Raw genomic sequence first — 22,914 nt, forward strand, 5'->3', positions numbered from 1 at the left:
AGCCTTTATCAGTATGACATTTCACTTGTTACAGTTTTTTTAAGTACTTGAAATAGCTGTAATAAGCAAAATGTCATATTAAGAAAGGCACCATCCTTATGTGGTGTTTATTTCAATATACTAATCTGTTTATCAGACATAACTTTTGAATTAAGACTCATTACCTCCCTTGTAAGGGGGAAAAAGCCTCTGGTATATGTATGTATAAGGATATCTCTGTTGACTAACTTAATTCACATGGTATTTTATACCACTAGCAAAACTTGAGCTACAGACATTAGAGCAAAGAAGAGAGAGAGGAGATTTGATAACTATTTACAGAATCATGAAAGGCATAGAAACTATTGACAGAGAGGATCTGATAAAATGGGATGACAGAAATACAAGAGGATATGGAAAGAAAATCAAGAAAGACAGCTATAGAAGAGATCTGAAAAAGAACACCTTTCCTCACAGAGTAATAGACATTTGGAACAAGTTAGATGAGAAAGTGGTGTGTGCAAAAACAATACATGAATTTAAAAACAGTTTAGATAAAATGAGATATGAAGACGGGACACCACGAGCATAGCTCCCCTTCCCGTAAAATACAACTAGGTAAATACATACTCTCTATACCAATACACTAGAGTAAGTCCTCGTTATACAGTACATATGCGTTCCTGAAAACCTTACCGCAAATTTAAATTACCGTATACCGAACTCATTATAACATGTATTAATAGGATATGGCAGATGTACCTTCTCCCTGCTCTTTCTTCTTCAAAATATCTAGTGGATACCATATCTGTGAATTTTTCTTACCATAAATAGAATCGAGGGTAGTAATGACCAAATACTGTAACTGTGAATTTACCGGATAAAGAATTACCATATAAGGAGGACTCACTGTATTGGATTTCTCTTGTTTGAAATTTTACTAAACAATTTTTGTTATAATTACCTATTTCACATCCTTTGCCAGTATATCCTGGAGCACATGTGCATGAAAAACCATTAATCCAGTCCTGACAGGTACCACCATTACTACAAGGGTCTGGTTCACATTCATTGATATTCACATCACATATGTCACCTGTGTAGCCTTCAGGACATACACATCTATGACAGGAGAGGAGAACATTAAAATAACTTTGTTAAAAGGAAAAGTTCAAAAGTTAACATAATTTTTTTTTTCAAACATGCAAATAACATATATATACATATATATATATATATATATATATATATATATATATATATATAAATATATATATATATATATATATATATATATATATATATATATATATATGCAATATTCGCGTTGAGACAGGTGATGGAAAAGTACATAGGAAAGCAAAGAGGACTGTACTTGACATTTATTGACCTGGAAAAAGCTTATGATCGAGTCCCGAGAAGTGAGGTGTGGCGGAGTATGAGGTCGAAGGGAGTGAAAGAGAAGTATGTCAGGATGACTCAAGACATGTACAGGGATGCCAGGACAAGAGTGAGAAGTGCAGCTGGTACCACAGAGGCTTTCTCAGTGGGAGCTGGGCTTCACCAGGGGTCAGCTCTTAGCCCCTATTTGTTTAACCTCCTCATTGATGTGTTGGTGGAGGAGGTGACAAAAGAGGCACCATGGAGTATGCTCTTTGCAGATGACATAGTGTTGGTATCAGAGAGTCGCGAAGAACTACAGGAGCGGTTGGAGCTGTGGAGAGGCTTATTAGAGGACTATGGGCTGAAGGTGAGCAGACAGAAAACGGAGTACCTGGAGTGCAATGTGACTCAGGAAGGCGACCTTTTCATGCAGGACCACAAACTGCCGAAGGTGGAGGCCTTCAAATACCTCGGATCTTATGTAGCGAAGGATGGAGATCTTGAAAAAGAGGTTGACTACAGGATCAAGTTGGCATGGAACAATTGGTGGAGAGTATCAGGTGTGCTATGTGACAAAAAGATAAGTGCCAGAGTAAAAGGAAAGGTGTACAAGACAGTTGTGAGACCAGCATTGTTGTACAGAGCAGAGACATGGGCACTGAAAAAGGTACAAGAAAGGAAGCTGGACGTCGCAGAAATGAGGCTGTTGAGGTGGATGTGTGGGGTGACGAGGTTGGATAGGATAAAGAACGATAGGATTCGCAGTACTGTGAAAGTAGTGGAGGCGTCGGTGAAAGTGCAGGAAAGGAGATTACATTGGTTTGGCCATGTGAAGAGAAGAGATGAAGACTACATGGGAAGGAGAGTGATGGAGATGGAGGTACAGGGGAGATGCAGGCAAGGGAGACCCAAGCTGCGTTGGAAGGACAGACTGAGAGAGGACCTTAAGGAGAAACATCTGGAGGAGGAGCAGGTGATGGACTGAAACAGGTGGAAACGACTAGTGAGGAACGGCAACCCCATATGAAAATGGGAAACATCAACAGGAAAAGAAGAAGATATATATATATATATATATATATATATATATATATATATATATATATATATATATATATATATATATATATATATATATATATATTCAAATAATGCACTCTTCATATTCACAAAGGATATGAGGCACAGATGTCTGCACATTTGCAAAACATGTGAATAGTTTCCCATGACTTTTTCCCATCTAATATTATAACTAAATACTACTGTCATGCTTCATAGTGTTAGTATACATACATGGTAATATTTTCATGGTATTTAAGTATCAAACTAATGCTAATTAATATATAAATGCATGACTATCTATTCTATTCTATCTATATACTAAGGGCTTTTTCCCCAACACCACCTGAGCAAGAATCTGACAGAGGAGGAGGAGGAGAGAGTGACATGGAAGGAGGCTCATGAAGATCTAGCTAAGTTTATTTCCTCTGTGGAGGACAGTGGTCACTACAGTGCTTCTGAGGTGATGGCTATCCACATTTTGGTGAACACCTTTCTTACCAAAAAGGACAAATCCTGAAAGCAGACAGATATCGGAAGTTGTTTGAGCATGCAGCATGCAGGAAGATCTTGGCTCCTACTTCTGCCCCTTGCCCAGCAACCTCGATCCTCCCCCCACAAGCAATGGAAAAGATGATGCCTCTGGAACCAGCACTTCAAGATCAACTGTTGAGGCAGTGTCCCAGCCCTTGGTTTACTCCTTTGACTCAGAATAAGTGTAGTTTAGGTTAAGAGAAATAAAGAAAATGCAGAAAATTATAAAATAGAAAATGTAGAAAAAAAAGTTGTATGTAAGTGACTTCTTTTTTCATTAAAAGTGTGTTTGTTTGTTTGTAGGCTATGCTAAGAGAAAAAAGAAAGGCAAAACATTACAATGCTGAAAATATAAAAAAAAGCTGTGTGAGTGATTTTTTTTCAATGAAAGTGTGTTCACTTGTTTGTAGGCTCATTTGGAAAATAAAATGGGTTCCAATGTAGGTTCATTTGTTGATTAACACTATCTTATGCAACTGTATTATGTTACTCCCTGTCTGGGGTAGTGGCTGCATGTTATTGTGGCTATGTAACATGCAGCTGATACTTTAGGATTTATATGGGGTGCCCCAACAGACCAGAACCACACATCATGGATCAAATTAAATCCATATGAAAAACTGTATTTTTTTTTTTTTTTTACATCCTTCACATACGATTTTATCAACTTAATTCTATGACCTCATGATGCCCTCCTATCTCAGGTGAAAAAAAAAAAAAAATTGTCAATTCTATTCACCCACTTCAGTGATCTGAACCTAATTAAGTCCCCTCTTTCTTTTCAGTCCTTTGATAGCTGTGGCATAGTGTACAGTGCAGTGTAACATAGCACACTTCAGTATAGCACAACTCAGTGATGATCTAATCAGCTGCAAAACCTCTCAAACAACAGCTCTTTCAGATAGCCAGCTATAGAAGAGGTCATGCACACCAAGCATGGCCATGGTGCTATATAGACACAAGTAACTACTCAAACAAGCACCTAGTAGGATAATGAGTGTAAACATTCAAAAGCATACTACGTCCAGAGTGCAGAGCTGCTAAGTAGAGTTGCAAACAACCTAGATTAAACATGTCAACGTCTTTGCCCTATGAGGTGAGACCCTCGCCCTATCAACATCCATGCCAACAGATTCTGTTTAGCCTTCCCGTGCACAGCACATGCCCTCCTGTATGCACCCATCGACTAATAAATGTGTAACAATGACAGCATGTCTAGTGTTTTTATAAGCACCTGCCAACAGTTAGGAGAAGTGGGTATAGTAAGAAGTATATGTAATGGTCTATAGTAAGAAGAAGAGTCTTACCTAAAGGCATCAATTTGGTCCACACAGACACCTTTAACACATGGTGATGAATCACACTCATTGATCTGTGTTTCACACTGGCGCCCTGTGTACCCTGGTGCACAGACACAGGTGTAGTCATTGAGGGCATCAAGACAGGTAGCACCATTCAAACATGGGTTTGGCTCACACTCATCCACCTGCATATCACAAACCTCACCTAAAAAATGAGTAAAAATTAATTTTTCATATATTTGGAGTATAATGGAAAAGTATTGTCAAAGTTGTCATGTGTTATGTGGTATTGCACTTTTTGAAATAATAATAACTGCTGCCTCAAGATATACTGATATAACTAAGGTTAAAGGCTGAAAATCCCATATTCCAAATATGTACACACTAAGGATCAGTCATCATTCTATTTTATACATATACAGTAAACACCATGTATTACAAACTTCTCTTTATTAAATTTCAGGTATAATGAACCATTTAAGGCCATCAAACAATTATTTATCTCGATGAGCTAATTTTCCAAATTACAGCATTTTCCAAAATTATTGCACACTTGTCTTATCTTATAAACATATTAGGTCATAAAATGCAAGACAGTTGAGTGACACTCAGTCAACCCATGGTTGAAGATGTTGGGCTGTTATAGGTGAAGCACACCTGGTCTACTTGTCATGCGACTTCACCTCCGCTAACATCTTACTCTAGCCTGCCTCATCTTTCGGCATGCACTGTGTCATACTCTCAGATTGTACATCATGTTTTGCCACATGTTTGTACATCCAGACATACACACTATCAGCAGAAGATTAAAGTGGTGCTCCATTATTTGGATGAAGAGATGATGAAAAAACTCATATAAACCCTCATATGTCCGTGCCTTTTTTGAAATACCTCCATTCCTTCTCCACTCCTACCTCTACTCTATCCTTCACCACCTCCCACACTTCTCTCAGTTTCTCCTTGTACTCCTGTTCTTTTCCTCCTCATTTAAGCAGGGAGATATGGGTTTTTGTAAGTGCATATGAGTCTGGTGGTAATAAGAGTGTAGAGGAAAGGGAGGGTTTTTGGACAGATTTGAATGAGTGCATAGAGGGATTAGGGAGAAATGTCAATGTAGTGGCATTGGGAGACCTTAATACTAGGGTAGGAAATAAACCAATAGATGGGTTGGGAAGTGTGGAGTTCCAGGAAAAAATCATAGTGGAGAGTTGATGGTGGAGATGTGTCTCAAAAAAGAGTTGATGATAGCAAATACAGTGTTTTGGAAGAAAATAAAGCATAAGTACACATGGGAGAGGGTGGTGGATGGAAGGGTGGTAGATAGAGTATTAATGGACTATATAGTCATAACCAGGAGAACAGTAGGATGTACATGTTGTTAGGGGAGAGAGTGGAGGAATATCAGATAATTCTTTGATGGCGGGTAAGTTGAGAGTGGAGGATAGATGGAGAAAGAGGAAAAGGACAGAAGGCAGGAAGGTGTTTAGAGTGAACTACTTAAATGAGAAAGAAAAGGAATACAAGAACAAGCTGAGAGAGGAGTGGGAGGGAGTGATGGATAGAGCAGAACTAGGAGTGGAGGAGGAATGAGGATTGTTCAAGGAGGGAGTCACAAGGTGTGCAAAGATGGTGTGTGGAACAAGGAGAACAGGAGAAAAGAGAAAGAAAGGTAGTGAGTAGTGGGACAAGGAAGCAAAGAAGGTTGTAGAAGACAAGAAGTGAGCATTCACAGATTGGTTACAAAATAGGACAAGGGAATCATATGAGAGGTACAAAGAAAAGAGAAGTAAAGCATAAGATAAAGGAGGCAAAGAGGAGAGCAGATTTGAAATGGGGTAAGAGTATGACAGAACATTTTGAAAGCAATAAAAAATATTTTGAAAGCAATAAAAATATTTTGAAAAAGAAATTAAGAGGAAGAGGAGGCAAATCAATTGGAGAAAAGGTAAAAGGTGCAAATGAAGAGATGATAAAGGAAGAGAAGGCAATAAGAGGAAGATGGCAGAGTATTTTAGGAAGTTGATAAATGTGAAGGAGGACAGGGAGGGAAAGGTAGTTACAGTGAGAAGCACTAAGAAAATGACAGTGATGAGTGAGGAAAATGGAGGAGAAATAAGGAAGGATGAAGTGAAGGCAGTTGTTAAGATGATGAGAGCAGGTAAGGCACCTGGGTTGGATGGATATCATGCAGAATGTCTGAAAAAAGGAGGTACAGTGATGGTGGACTGGTTGGTGAGACTATTTAATGTTTCTTTAAGAGAGGGTAGAATCCCAGGGGACAGGAGGAATGCCTGTATAGTTCCACTTTACAAGGGAAAAGGGGACAAGTGTGAGTGTAGTAGTTTCAGAGGGATCAGCTTGTTAAGTGTAGTTGGAAAGGCTTATGGGAAGGTCTTGATTGAAAGGATTAGGAGAGGAACAGAGGGAGTAATTGGTGGTAAGACAGATATGTGAGAAAGGTAAGGATGTTTTTTGGGCTTTTATGGATCTGGAAGAGGCTTATAACAGGGTAGACAGAAAGACACTGTGGAAGGTATGGCAGATATATGGGATAGGAGGAAAGCCTTTAAGAGCATTCAAGAGCTTTCACAAGAGTAGTACAGCCTGTGTTAAGATTAGAAATGGAGAAGGTGAGTGGTTTGAAGTCAAGGTGGGACTTTGTCAGGGATGTATTATGTTGCCCTGGCTGTTCAATTTATACATGGATGGGGTGGTGTGAGAGGTAAATGCAAGGGTAGTGGGTCAGGGATTGGAGATGGTTAAAGAAAATGGAGAAAAGTGGGAGATAAGCCAGTTGTTGTTTGCTGATGACACTGCGCTTGTAGCATGATCAGAGGAGGGATTAAGGAAGTTAGTGACAGAGTTTGGGAAGGTGTGCGAAAGGAGAAAGTTGAAGATAAATGTGATGAGATGTACAAGGGGAGAAAGTGGCAGCAGACTAGAAGTGAGTATTAAGGGAGACACTGGAGGAAGTGGATAGTTTTAGATACTTGGGTGTAAATGTGGCAGGAAAGGGAGGAGTGGAGGTGGAGGTAGAATGTAGATTGACAAAAGCAAGTAAATGCCTTGGGGGATTAAAAAGTGTAATGAGAAATAAACATTTGGGAATGGATGCTAAGAGGAGAATGTATGAAGGAGTGATTGTGCCAACAACACTGTATGGGTCAGAAATATGGAACATAACAGAGGAAGAGAGGAGTTTGAATGTGTTTGAAATGAGGTGCCTGAGAAGTATGGTAAGGGTAACTAGGTTGGATAGAGTGAGAAATGAGGAGGTGAGGAGGAGAGCGGGTGTGAAAAGGGAGCTGGGAGATATGGTTGATGAAAGAGTATTGGGATGGTTTGGACACATGGAAAGAATGAGAGAAGACTAGTAAAAGAGGTGTGGAAGGCAGAGGTGGAAGAAGTGAACATAAGGGGTGACCTAGGATGAGATGGATGGATGGGGGAAAAGGTGCACTGGGAAAGAGGGGAATGTCTGTTGAGGAGGGATGGGAGAGGACAGATGACAGGGGTGAATGGAGGATGGTTGTGTATGGATGATGCTGGGATGTATGAGGGTGAGTGGGTGGTGGATGGGGGGGGGTGAGGAAGTATGTATTAGAAATAAATTGATGCAACCCAAAGGGATTTCTCTCCATCTTCTCCTTTTCTGCATGAAGGAATGGAGAGGAGGAGTTGCCAATTTAATGAAGCAACCATGTTGTGGATGTGCTGTGTCTTGCAACACTGCTTCTGACCCAGGGCAGTGGGCAAGATACAGGGATGACCCATCATCCATGAGGTGCTAAGATAAGATGGAGGGAAGGGGGTGGAGTGTGTTTGGGATGGAATGAGTCTGAGTGGTTTTTATGCCTTTGTTTTTTGGCTACCTCCTTTGTAAGGGGGAAAAAGCCTTTGGTAGATGTATGTATGTATGCTAAGCATATCTCTACCTTTTGCCCTTCTCCTCTTTCTCCACCTATCCTCCACTATCATCTTACCTTCTACCAAAGAATTATCTGATATTCCCCCACTCTCTCCCCTAAAAACAAAGACATCCAGAATTCTTACTACTTTTTTCTTGGATATAGTCCATTTATGCCATATCAACCACTCTTCCATCCACCACCCTCTCCCATGTGTGCTTAAGCTTGACTCTTTTCCTTAACAATGTGTTAGTTATCATCAACTCTCTTTTTAAACACATCTCCACCTTTAACCATGATTTTTACCTGGTATTCCACACTTCCCAACCACTCTGTCTGCTGGTTCATCCCCTACCCTAGCATTGAGATCACCAAAAAACACTATATTGACATTCTTCTCCAAAATCCCTAAAACATCTAACATTAAAAGCAAAAAAGAAAATAAACCCACTGAAACCAATCACAAACATGAACTTTGAACTAATGAGGAAAACTCAAATTAAATTATTGTTTGAAATAATTCATAAGAACCCCTCTTCACTATGTTTCCACAAGACTGTTTCCAACATATAGCACAACAGATATAGACACTTTACAAAGTATATGAAACAGAGCATTGAGAGTAATATCAGGATCCAGTTACTATCATTCTTATAAGACAACATTTGGCTAATTATATGCTGAAAGGAATGTAATTCAGCTCTGATGACAAAATTGCCTTTTAAACCTAGAAACATACATGTATAACCAAATATTCAGACATACTTGAAACCATCTACAGACACTTTACACACTATATCAAACAGAGCATTGAGAGTAATAACAGGGTGCAGTTATTAGTATAATTCTCCTCATATTACAATATTTGACTAATTATATACTGAAAGGAATATAATTCAGCTTTCATGACAAAATTGCTTTCTATATCTAGATACATACCTGTATATCCAAATATGCAGACACATTTGAAACCATCTACTAGGTCAACACAGGTTCCTCCATTTTGACATGGATCAGGACTGCATTCATTAATATTTTCTTCACAGGATATTCCTGAGAATCCACTCGGACAGTCACAGTGGTATTCATTAAGTAGGTCATGGCAGGTTCCATTGTGTTGGCACGGTTCCGTCTCACATTCATTTATCTCTGTTTCACACTGTTGACCTGACAGATAAGGATACAGAAATAGCCATCATCATGTATCTTAAACTTTATAAATAAAAAATAAAATAAAATAGAATAAAAAGAAATAATAATATATATACCGTATATACTCGTCTATAGGTCGATCTCGTGTAAAGGTCGACCCCCCATTTTTGGTCAAAAATCTGGAATTTTCCATATACCTCATGTATAGGTCGAGTGGCTTGCTTTTGTTTTGGTGCTGTAAGCATTCCACTGTCTTAATGCTTTGAAGTGGCATGGCTTGCCTGGTATAGCAATTGATTATTATGGTTTTTCACTTCATTAATTCTGATGTATTTTGGTGTACAGTAAACTTTCACTTATCCGAACTCCAAGGGGGATTAGAAATGTCCGATTAACCGAAATGTTCGGTTAATCCGACTTTGTATTTTTCATTCCCGTAGAGTTTTATGCGATAATGTCCGCTGCAATATTCGTACCTGTAAACTTAACATACACATGGAAACGCTTATAATAGTTCATAAACATATTCTATAGAGTATAAACAGCCGATCAGGTGTAAACATGGAGTGTGCTGCCACCGTGTGAGCACTTGGTGAAGCTTGTGGGTGGCGCTGGGGTGGCGGAAGAGGCGGCAGTGTGTTCGAATGTTCGGTTGAGATCCAAATACGTTCGGTTGAAGCGATGGCTACCGTATTGAGAAAATGTTCGGTTAATGCGATTATTCGGTTAAAATGCGTTCGGATAAGCACGACTTTACTGTATGTTTTTTTCAAGTTCACTGATTTTGATATCTAGTAAGTTTCACTGAAGTTGCCATTTCAGCAGAGTGAAAAACTTGAACAGATTACCAAGATTTTTTTTCATGAAAGTAGCAGTAGCCGACAAAACTGACGAATTAAACACCATATAAGGACGGAGCCTTTATTTGTATGACGTTTCGCTTATTACAGCCTTTTCAAGTACAGGTTGAGATACATATGCTTGAGATTAAATAAGGGGAAAGGAGAGAACGGGGAGAGACAAGAAGTAGGGGGAAGGGAGAGGAGGAGGAAGGGGATTCAACACTGGGAAAGGTTGAGAATGCTGGCCCAAATGTCCGTGGGCAAAATGTTCACAAAGGGTGGTTTAAAAAGAAAAAAAAAAAAATGCTGGCCATGGGTATTAGGGTAATTATGTGGGGCGAGATATTGAACATACCCCTATTTTGTTCAATAGTGTTCGTTCCTTGAATGATTGCTGCTTCTAAACACTTCCAGCGGATTTTGTCTGGTTCTCGTATCAGCAGCTCTGCATTCTTCCAGTCCATAAGATGGTTTTCCTTGTTTCTATGTGTCACACATGCATTGGTGGTGACATCATGCCTGACGTCGGAACGGTGTTCATGTATTCGTGTATTCAGGTTGCATGACGTTTCTCCGATGTAAACTTTATCACATCCTGATCACGGAATACGATAAACACCAGCTTTGGTGCCCGGTGTTTGGTTGTGTATTTTCGTCTTCGTGGTGTCTTTTATCGTCCTGCTTGTCTGGCACACTACTTCCAAATTGGTGGTTCTTAAAGTATGTGTCAGGTTGGTGGCAACGTTGCTGGTTGGCAACACGAGACGTCTTGTGCAGCAGGACAGCACAACAAGACGTCTCGTGTTGCCAACCAGCGATGTTGCTACCCACGTGACACATATTTTAAGAACCACCAATTTGGATGTAGTGTGCCAGACAAGCAGGATGATATAAGACATCACGAAGACGAAAATACACAACAACCAAACACCGGGCACCAAAGCCGGTGTTTATCGTATTCCGTATGGGGTTACCGTAACTAAAAGGAATTTCACATGTTTTGGTACGTACCGTGTATTTTATGTCCCCATTGTTTACTGGTAGTAACTAGTAGGTAAATATTTTGATTTCTGAACCTAAAGAAAAGGTAAGAGTTCTTCCTAGCCTTTCTTGTCATGTCTGGATTTCAACCTAACAAGATTATTACTTGTGTATAGGTCGACCCCTAGGTTTTGGCCTAAAAAACTTTCCTTAAGATTTCGACCTATAGACGAGTATATACGGTACCAAGGGCTTTTTCCCCCTTACAAGGGAAGTAGCTAAAGTCAAAAGGCATAAATCCACTACCACCAATTTCATCTCCACATACTCTGCTCCTATTCACTACCCCTCCATTCCCTCTTTCCTTGCCTCCTCCCAGTTGATGGATTACCCCAGTATTCCACCCACCACCCCGGGTCAGAAGCAATGCAGCAAGACACAGCACATCCATAGCAAGGCCACTTCATCTAATTAGTGACACCCCCTCCTCTCCATTCTCTCATGCAGAAAAAGAGAAGATGGGAAGAAATCCTTTCAGGCTGCATCAAAATATCACACATACATATTCCCTAACCCACTACCCATCACCCACCCAAACCCTTCCATGCATCACAGCATCATCCATGCACAACCATTCCCCTACTCACCCCATCTTCCGTCCTCTCTCTTCCTTCATCAGCAGACATCCCCCTCCCTCCCAATGCCCCCTTCACCTCATCCATCCAGCTCGCCCTTGGTTGCCCCCTCATGTTCACTCCACCCACCTCTGCCTTACACACTTCTTTTACTAATTTTTCTTCCATATGAAAAGAAAAAAAGTATTTTGCAATACAAAAATTCAAGAGTGAGCACTGGCTCAAAATAAAGATATACATGTATGTGTATACATATATATATACATATATATATATATATATATATATATATATATATATATATATATATATATATATATATATATATATATATATACATATATGTTTCTGTTTCCCATTCTCTCAACTTACTATTTTTACACAATTCTTTTTCAAAGGCGAGCTGACAACTGACAATTGTTCCTCTCCTCTTCCTACAAGTCAGTGACATAAATAAAGTCCTACATTCACATATCACAGGCTGCAGTCTAATATTTCTTCCTTAATGAATCTGCAGCCCAAGGATTACTGCTAATTGCTATTGTACAACAGAATTCTGGCGAAAGAAACTTGAGGTGACAACTGAGTGACTGTAAGGGTAAAGGTTGTGAATGTAATCTGAAACCAGTGTAATCAACTTGAACATACTGAAATGCAACAGTGACCACCTGCTGCACTTTTAATGCCCACCACTACCAAGTTTGAATGCAGACTCAGGCAATCTGGACTTGGATTCAGATGGTATAGGCTTGGTCTTGGTCACGGCCTCAATCTTGGCTTTGGACAGTGTGGAATTGGACCCATTTTATGCCTTGGAAATTAAAATTGTGGACTTGACCAATGGCAAGAAATTTTCATCAGGAACTACTTAACTGAGGCTGTGTTTAAGTAGTAAAGGAAACTGGTAGTCACCAGTACCCACTGAAGTCCAACTCGGGATCATACAGATACAAAGCAGTTTTAAAGTTCAGTGTGCCATAGTAGTACATACCTATACTATGTAATCAACTGTCAAATCAACTTACTAAATAGGTCATTATATAGTCTAATATTTCACCTGGATTATAGTAATTTAGTAAAAATCATTATCTTTATATTCATTCCCTTGTATATCTTTATATTCATTCTCTTGTAGGAGACATGCAGTCATGGATGAAATGCTGCTGGAGCTCACTGGAACACCATTCCAGCACCTCTGCTCTTTTTTATTTGTTTGATAATTATATCAATTTTATGATAGTGAGTGCAAACACAAAATATCTAATCATAGTGTGACATACAGGGCCCACTGTCTATAGAAACATGATAGGGATGGCAGGCTTTTGTCAAGCCCTCCACAGCTCCAGTACCTACAAAATTGGCATGGCACCCCTACCTGCAGCCCCTAGTAATTCAACCATGGTCACTCAGGAGTCCTTAAATTCAGGGAAGAGATCTGATAGAGTTTGAATCTTAATATATAAACCCACCAACATTTGTCACATACCTGTGTAACCTGGCATACATGAACAGATGTAGCTGAGATCTGTTGGAGTGCAAGTTGCACCATTCTCACATGGCACACTGAAGCAGTCATTGATACGCAAGGTTTCTAGAGTGCTGAATGCAGCCTACGGAATAAAATCTCATTAGATTTTCTGCACATACTTTCACACACAGCTAAGTACATTGATATTCCAAAACATTTGCATCCTTTACAGACAATTACCTGATCTTTCTTGGTAGCACCATGGCAGTGAAAGATTGATGAAGATCCAGTGCCATTGGTAGTGCCACCATTTGGACACCTGTAATCATATAACATCTATACATTGATAACCAATAAATGCACTTAGTAATATATACTTATGTAAAATATCAAAATAACTGTTGCCTCAAGTTTCACTGACTGGAAATCCACAGCACCACATTGACTGATAATGGTCCTTGGGACCTCCAAGTGGTCTCTCTGTAGTAATGGATAATAGAAATAGCTAAAAAAATAGTTGTAATACATGGCATTAAAGTAAGAATCTTAGTCTCAAGTTTGTCACAAAGAATTCCCAATCCCACCTGTAAGTTCATGCAAATAGGGAAGTTAGGACAATTTAATTCTACATTAAGTGCTATGTGGCATTCATGTGTGTGACTCATGCATGTACCCATAAGAGGGTTGAGTGCCACACTCAGATACACTTTCCCCTTCACCTATGATAAGATGCTGTACAATAGTGTAAATAAAATTGTAAATAATTGTTGCTGTGTATGTCTCGTTCCTTGATGAAAAAAAAAAAAAAACACAATAAGAAGGGAAAATTTACAGGTCAAATAGGCATGTTTTCTAAGAATCAATACAATGGCCGGATAAAGATTCTTATAAAAGATGCCAGAGCCATAACATAAATTGGGGCCCTGACTGTCTGGGATAATTTTCACACTTCTTTTTCTAGCTTCATCTATTCTTAATGCATAGTTTTCCACATAACTTGCCATCTACATCAATGTTTCACATTTTTGTGTGGGCACATATAACCTAGTCTCAATATTTAACGTGTCAAGCAAATAATCATGATCACCTCCATTATTTTCACAACAGTTATCATGTTTTCTAAACATAGCCATTTATCCAAATTCCTACTTATGTTCCTAGCATGCTCCATGTATCTGCATCCAACTTCCTGTTCTCTCTGATTCTTTTTTCTAAAATGCTCTGAGATAATCTTATATATTTTCAATTTCTCATTTTTGACCTTTTTATAATCCTGTCTACCCTTTTTGTCTAATGCAGAGTATACACTTAACACCTTAGTGGGTAGGTAAGTTTTATTATAGCTGACCACAGAGCATTTCCCCATTCCATTTGTTCAGCTGTCCCTTCATATGTTGACAAGAATGTCTCAGGTTCCCATTCGTCATATTTCAGAATGATTTTTTAAGCCTTGACTATTTTATCACATACACTGACTTCTCTACTCAACTGAGTTGATCAAAGTTTGCATTGCAATTGAAAATTATCCTTTACTAGACTCACTTGAGCTGTTAGGTACAACAAATGTAATTTTGATACATCTTCAATGTTTTCCATTTGCTTTTACACTTCATTTCTATTGACTATTCTTCTACTTCCTCACTATACCTTGCACTTTCATCTCTATTTTCTTCACCTATTTTCTTCTCTTCAGCACATCCACTGTAGGGCCGTTTTATTTAATCGGTGACCCACCCTCTCCATCCCTTCATGTACCGTTCTTTCTTACACTATCATCTCTCCATCTGCACCTTTTACCTTTTCTTCTCTACTTGATTTGCCTCTACTTCCTCCCTTCCAAAACATCAATTTATTCCATTAAAAAATTTCTATCATACTCTTCCCCCAATTTCACATCTCTCCTTTTTGCCTCCTTTATCTTATACTTAACTTCCCTTTCTTTGTAGCTCTCATATGATTCTCTCTTCTACCTTGGAATTTCTTTCTCTTACTTGTGGTGCGTGTATTTCCATGGATATCTAACTCCTTTGAAGTCGTGTCTATCCATGGCTATTTGACTAATCCATTTAAAACAAACAAAAGTAATGGTGACAAGACACACTCGTTGTTTTTATGATTGATTACAATCTCATCACTTGATACTCTATATTTGTAAATTGAAATGTACCTAACTTTTTGCCCTCACTTATTTTGATTATTCATGCATGTACGCAATATCTCACTCTAACTGGATAATAGAAATAGCTAGGAAATAGTTGTAGGACATGGCATTAATGTAAGAATCTTAGTTTTTGGTTTGTCACAAAGGATTCCCGGTCCTGCCTTCCCAGATCAAGCATAGGATACATGGAAGAAGAAGGCACCCAAAAGTAGTGCCAGGAGGCCCGGGACTGTAGAACGGTAGAACCCAACAAGAAAATTACATAGGTAGCTGATGATGTTTGTAAGCCTAGCTCATGCATAATAAAAATCAAGAAGCCTGTGTGAATTTAGGCTAATAGGAAAGTTAGGGCAATATGATTATATATTATGTGATATGTGGCACTCATGTGTGTGTGACTCATGCACGTGCCTACAAGAGGGTTGAGTACCACACTCAGCCCACACGTGCTTTTCCCCTCACCCCTCAGTAAGATGCTGTAAAATAGTGTAAGTAAAATTGTAAATGATTGTTGCTGTGTATATATCTCATTCCTTGATGAGGTAATAAAAAAAGGTTCCCCAAAAAGAAAGGGAAAGCTTACAGGTCAAATAGGCATGTTTTCTAAGAATCAATACACTGGTCATATATTTTTATGAAAGATGCTAGAGCCATAACACTAGGAAGAAACAATAGATTGTTGTCTGTGTTGTATTAACTTGGCACTAACTGAAAAGAGTATATGGGGAGCAGTCACCTTTTTTTAGCTCTCCATTTATGAAAAGAAGGAAAAGACAATACAGTTGAAGACGATAGAGATTTTGGGTCTAATCCAGAGACCAAGTGTCAGCCCCTTGCTGCACCTCCAGCTACCACTGAAGGAGCTGATGGGTTTTGAAAATAGGCAATAAGGAGATGATTCTCCCTTCTGTCCATCTTGCAGGACTGCCATAAGCAGTCATTTGTAAGATATCATTAATAAGAACAATAACTATGGCAAACTCACCTGAAGCAACTATGCTGGCCTTGGTCATCCTGGAAATACCCAGCAGGACATGGATAGCAAGGTTTGAGGCCAGTCTCCGATACCTCTCCAGGGGTACAAGCCGCTATGTCCCAAAATAAAAACAACCAAACTTACATCCCATTATGAATCATGAATAACCATTGAGAAACAACAATTTGTGTTTATATCAAAGCTTCAAGAGAAGTTGTAACCAAGAATTGTCAGTTGACCAATTGTAATAATCCTTGCCAATGGACTATATAGTGGAACATAAATTTTCCAAAATCTGAATATACAATGTTTCTATTATCAATAGGAGCCTGTATCTTGGTTCAAAATGTGACTATCTAAAAAGAAATAATTGTAAAAACCAAAGCATTGTTATTTTGTCTGTGTGGGTGGCCTGTTCACCATCCATGGTGGTTGCCCTATCAACTGCTAGGTGATGCACATAAAGTGTCTGTCTTTCTACTTATCCTCTTTAATACAATGAGACACAAGTAGGTGTACGAGAATGACAATGTCAGTTTCTTGATTATATTTACTTTGTAGTTGTAGCTGAGTGACCACCGAATTCTGTGAACTGGTTTGGTCACTTTTTCTATGTTAATTATTACTTAGAGGGAAAGGGAATGAATAATACAGCAGTGACTTTATATTTCATAATGTGAGTTGTGTGATGCATCGTACATTAGGCATCCAATGCTGCACACACGAATTTGACTTGTACTGAAGAGGTTATTAAGCAGCAAACTGTGTATTTGTGACTATTATTCATTGCTATCTCTGAATACCAGATGTATGAGCGAATGTGACTTTGAGACTTGGATTAAATGTTTTTATAATTAATATAATTTCCAGGCATTTGTTGAAAGTTATGTAATTCACTGGATGCTACTTAGTAAAATGTATAATGTCTGATACTAACACTACAATGTGAACACGAATATTTCATATACTTTCTTCATTTTGTTATTTATTCCTTTCACATATCTTTATCTACTACTATCCATGGCCTATTGATTATCTCATTTACTGTGGCTTGTGACTTGAACTTCACTTTTAGTGACTGTGCCCCTTCCCTTTTGAGTCTGCCTAATCTAAACATTTCTATCTCTTCTTATGCACAGGTGTCCCTTTCCACAATTTCTGATGTTTTTCCCATGTTTCCAGAGTATGAGTATCCTATAGTATGCTCATTTGTATTTACCTAGTTGTACCTTATGGGAAAGGGAGCTATTCTTGTAGTGTCCCATCTTTATATCTCGCAGTGTCTAGTGAGCTCTTAAATTCATGTATGGTTTTTGCACACACTACTGTTTGTCCAGTTTGTTCCAAATTTACCTAGTTGTATTTATCTAGTTGTATTTTACAGGAAGGGGAGCTATGCTCATGGTGTCCTGCATTTGTATCTCGCAGTGTCTAGTTTGCTCTTAAACTCATGAATGGTTTTTGCGCACACTATTTCTTTGTCCAGTTTGTTCCAAGTGTCCACCACCACTCTGTGTGGAAAACTGTTTTTTTTTCCAGGTCTCTTCTAAAACTATCCTTTTTGAGTTTTTATTTATTTTTCATGTCCTCTTGTGCTTCTTTTGTACCAATTTATTAAGTCCTCTCTATCAAGGACTTCCATGCCTTTATTGATTCTGTAAATGGTCAGTAGGTTGCCTCTCTCTCTTCTTTGTCCCAAAGTTGGTTATTTCAATTTAGCCAATCTCTCCTTATATGAGAGGTTTGAAAGTGATGGGGCTATTTTCATGGTTGCTCTCTGGATTCTCTCAATTTTCTTTATATTCTTTTTGGTACTGGGTGACCATAGTGCTGCAGTATACTATGGTCTAAGCCTTATTAGTGCAACTAATATTTTTTTAACCATTTCTTCATTAAGTTGTAGGATTCTCCGATAATTTTGTGTATCTGTTTATCGGGGGACAAGTCATTTGAGATAATTGCTCCCAGGTTTTTTCAGATCCCACTTTCTTTATGTCCCTTGTTCTGATAGTATATTGTCCTAATATTCTTTTCTTACTTTTTCCAAAGTCCATTATGCTACATTTCTTATTGTTGAAGTCTACTTCCCACTTCTGACTCCATTTCAAAACCTTGTTTAAGTCTCTCTGTAGTGACTCACAATCTGTTTCAGTTTTCATTTTCCTCAATAATTTAGCATCATCTGCAAAGAAGCTCACTGCACATCTTCATCCATATCATTCACATAAATAGCGAACACTATTGGAGCCAATACCAATCCCAGTGGAACTCCACTAATCACCTCCTCCAAACCTGAACACTTTTCTATGAGCACTATTCTCATTTTTCTATCATTCAGGAAATCCTCCATCCAGTTTAGTAGGTTACCTTGTATCCCTCCTATGTTTTCCCATTTTTTAAAATAATTTTCTATGTGGTACTTTGTCGAAGGCTTTTTGTAAGTCTAGGAGAGCAGAATCAGGACATCCATCCCTTGCTTGTATTATGTCTATTAGTCTTGAGTAGACACATATTAAATTTGTAGCACATGATCTTCCCTGTCTGAATCCAAATTGTCTCAAGCTTATTATATTGTTTTCTTCCAGGTGTTTTGCCCATCTATTCTTGATAATTTTTTCACAAATTTTGGCTACAGTGCTTGTAAGGGTGACCAGTCTGTAATTACTTGGTTCTTCTTTGTTTCTTCCTATATACATTGGTACAATGTTGGCATTTTTCCAGTCTTTTGGTATTTTTCCTTCTTTGTATATTTTGTCCATTAGTTCTTCTTTGCATTCTTTTAGTATCCAATTTGCAATTCCATCTGGGCCATACAATTTCCAAAAGTCAATGTTTGTTAATTGATCCATTATTTCTTTTTGTGTTATTTCTATTTCCCTCATGGGGGGAGATTGCACTTCATTTCCTTTGTCCCAATATTGTACTTTTTCTCTAGCGAAAACCAACCTGAAATGATTGTTCATGACTTCAGCCATTTCTAGATCTTCTGTGTATTCTGTATTTCCATGGCGTAGTTTCACCTTTTCCTGTTTATTTTTAAGTTTACCATTCACATATCTATAGAATAGTTTGAGTTGATCTTTATATTTTTCTATGATGTCTTTCATATTTTCTTTTTTTTTCTCTCTGTGCACTCTTACATATTCCTTTCTATGGTTGATATACATTTGCCGTTTTCCATTTTTTTCTCTCCATTTTTTCCAAGCTTTATCTCTTCTGTCTTTTGCCTAACTGCATTTTCTGTTGAACCAGCATTTAATGTATGTACACCTTCTCTTGTTTCTGTCTTGGTACATATTTATTCACACCTTCATTATAGATTTCCATCAAGATTGCCCATTTCTCTTCCACTTTTGTCACTCTTTCCAAATGGTGTCTTGTATTCAATTTTATCCACAATTTCAGGTTTTGTTGTATATATTAAATCCAGTGTCTAAGGTTCTTCATTACTTCTGTATCTGGTATTTTTATTTACCCATTGTGTCATTGCATGTTCTATGGTCATGTCAAAAGATACATTTCCCCATAGACCCTCTCTGCCTTTCACTGTCATCTTTTTCCAACAGATTTCTTTGAAGTTAAAATCTCCTATAAGTACCACATTACCTCCATCCTTTAGTATCTCATTTAATGCCTCGTATCATCTCACATTTTTTAATGCTTGCTCTTTTTCCAAGAGCCCATTTTTGGGGGCACACAAATCACCACAAACTTTCTACTTTTCGTGTCACTGTCTTCAACTTTTATCATGGTCATTTCCACATGGTTTTTACCCTCAGTAACCTTTGTCATATTTAAGTTTTTCTTGGCCAAAAACATGATTTTTCCACTCTGTTTCTCATTTCTGTTTTTAATCCAATAATTGTGTAACCCATGTCCAACACTATTGGGTGGTACTGGACCCCTTAATTTCATCTCCACAATTCCCATTATGTCTAGTTTTTCATCTGACAGGTAATCATTTAATTTGTTCAATCTTGAGATTAATCTATGTTAGTATAGGGCACTTCTAATTTTTTCCTTCTCCATCCTATTTTCTGTTTCTTTTGTTTTGCTTATCTTGATGTACCATTTTCTCAGCCTCATGTCTATGACCCTCCAATAGAACTCCTTGCTTTTGGTCTCTGTTCTCTTCACATTTTTTTTTTCTTAGCTTCACCTCTTAGTGTCTTCTCTTTTTCTATTTCCTTAACATTCATTTCTTTTTTATCCACATATTGTTGTAATGTTCACTCTTTGCTAACTTGCTTTTGCTAATATGTCTTCTACCATTTGTGACCTTAGTTTTATCTATAGAGGTCGATTTCTTTCTTAAGAATATTGTCCCATTCTATATACTTCATCTATATCTTTCTCTAATTCCTGGTCACCATTTTGTATTTCTCTTAGAATTGTTACTGCTTAATTCTTTTTCTGCTTTTTCTCTTATGGACCTCACCAGACCATGTTTTTCCTTTAATCCATATACCACCATACACTTTTTCCTATCCACTGTATCTCTGACCCAATTTGCTTTTTCTTTGATTACTTGAAGAATTGTGTCCTTTGCATTTTCCTGTATCTGTTGTACTATTTTTTTCACTGCAATTTCTTCGCATTCTCTGTTTTCATTCCATTTCTTAATTTTCTGCAGATTTTCCTCACCTAAATTTTCTTCAATTCTTTCAGACTGCTTATATTTTGTTATTTACCTCTTTTTTTAAGTACTCACAATTGGTAGTATCATTGATTTTCATCTTTTATTTTCACATTTAACCTCCATTAGGTCTTTTTTTTTTAATCCCTTTAGCTCATTATTTAGTTTGGAATATATTTTAGTTCACATATATCATTGTTAGCTTGAAAAAGAACTTTTGTTAAATTTACAATCTCTTTCCTTAGTTCTATGAATTCTTTCTCCCACAATTTTCCATTAATACTCATCTCCCTTTCCATGTCTATGATTTGACTCAAATTTCTTCTTTCGTATTTACCAAAACAAGAAAATGTGTCTTTGTTATACATTTGAAACATTCTTGGTGTCTAAAGGCCTCTGTTTAGCTTTAGTTTCAGTGTAGCGCCTCCAGAGGGCTCTGCATTTGAGTTGACATTCAGCTCAAAATCATTGTTTTTATTTTCTGTCATTTTCTTTCATTTGATCAATTTAACACTGCAGAGAAATAATTTTGGGTAACCACAAGTGCTCCTCCTCCCCTTCAATACAAACCGGGCATGTTGTTTTCCTTGCACTATTGAGAATTTTTGTCTTGTTCAGCAGCCTTCAGAGCTCTAGTTGAGAGGTGCTTACAGCTCGGAAGCTAGGAAGTGTGTGTTTATGTCTGTGAAAGCTGTGTCTTTGTACCTAAATATAATGTGTAGGAAAGGAACTAAATATGAAGTTCTCTCTCTCTACAAATTAGATTCATCAGATTTATTTATGGCTTTAGGCTGGACTATTTCCTCTTTTAGGCAGTTCCATAATTTGACAAATCTGAATGGAAAAGTGTTTCTTGACATTCTTCAGTCACATTTTTTTTTTATGCCCTCATGACATTCTCCCTTCCCATAGATATATCATCTTTCAATATTATCTGATCTTTTTATTAACCTGAACTCTAGTCATGTCAACTCTCTTTCAATGAGGAAAGTTACTGTAATCATAATGTTCCCTTATATAGGTTGACTGCTAGGCCAAAGATCAATTTGGTTACAGCTCTTTTGCTCTTTGTATCCTTTCAGCTTTGTTTATATTCTTTGAGTTACCACACCACTGCTCCATTTTAATCTAGAGTGGATCAGGTATCAATTTATTTATTTGTTTTATTTCTTATTTTATTATCATTATTATTTTTTTTAGTGGTTGGACCATAGTGTAAGTAATACTCTGAGCTAGTAGACCTTGTGTGAAGGTGGTTCCAAATAAACAAAGGCTTTGAGTTTTAAGTAGAATGAATAAGAGTTGAATGTACAGTAAGACCTCTCATTAACGGACGTTAATTAGCTGTGTTTGCGGAGTTTTCGCTGTGTTTTCGGTGTTTTGGAGTGGTTTTTGGGTGGTATAGTTATTGCACACACTAAACAACAGCACAAAAACACCGAAAACACAGGTAAAACACCGCAAACACAGCTAATTGACGTCCATTAATGAGAGGTCTCACTGTATTTTTGAAAGGTAGTTTTTCTCCTTGGGACTGGTGAAATCTATTATGCTCATTATAAGAAAAAAATCTGGTTCCCATACTCCACTTTGGTACAACTAATAATCATCACACTAAGGTGGTTACACGCTAGGCATTTCTCAATAGCATGTTATTCACTTTTGCTATTTGCTCTGCTAGCACACTCTTGAGTATCCATCACACAGGGAATCTTATGCTTATGACTTTTTGGCTAGTGGCTAACAAAAACAATAACAAAGCTTTCCACGAAGTACAGTACCAGACAAAAGTGATGGCTGGGTGGGGCGGGAGGACAAGAATTTTGCCCGTTTTATAACCATACCCATAGGAGATAGTATTGAACTTCGACAAAAGTTATGGCTGGGCTGTGTGTAGTG

The 22,914-nt window shown here is 37.9% G+C and overlaps 1 protein-coding gene across 1 annotated transcript in view; it reads right to left on the reverse strand.

The window, feature by feature from the left end:
- LOC143028399 (sushi, von Willebrand factor type A, EGF and pentraxin domain-containing protein 1-like) overlaps positions 1–22,914 on the reverse strand; it is a 161,421-nt gene that overhangs the window by 84,293 nt on the left and 54,214 nt on the right. Inside the window, exons 21-26 of the mRNA XM_076190411.1 lie at positions 16,389–16,491; positions 13,483–13,561; positions 13,261–13,384; positions 9,104–9,331; positions 4,263–4,461; positions 944–1,101 (exon numbers count right to left, since the gene is read on the reverse strand). Of these exons, the coding sequence (XP_076046526.1) occupies positions 944–1,101; positions 4,263–4,461; positions 9,104–9,331; positions 13,261–13,384; positions 13,483–13,561; positions 16,389–16,491 (891 nt within the window). The remainder of the gene's footprint in view (positions 1–943; positions 1,102–4,262; positions 4,462–9,103; positions 9,332–13,260; positions 13,385–13,482; positions 13,562–16,388; positions 16,492–22,914) is intronic.

The sequence above is a fragment of the Oratosquilla oratoria genome, chromosome 9 (genome assembly GCF_046742065.1).
Source record: "Oratosquilla oratoria isolate Oo_2021 chromosome 9, ASM4674206v1, whole genome shotgun sequence".
Taxonomy (NCBI): domain Eukaryota; kingdom Metazoa; phylum Arthropoda; class Malacostraca; order Stomatopoda; family Squillidae; genus Oratosquilla; species Oratosquilla oratoria.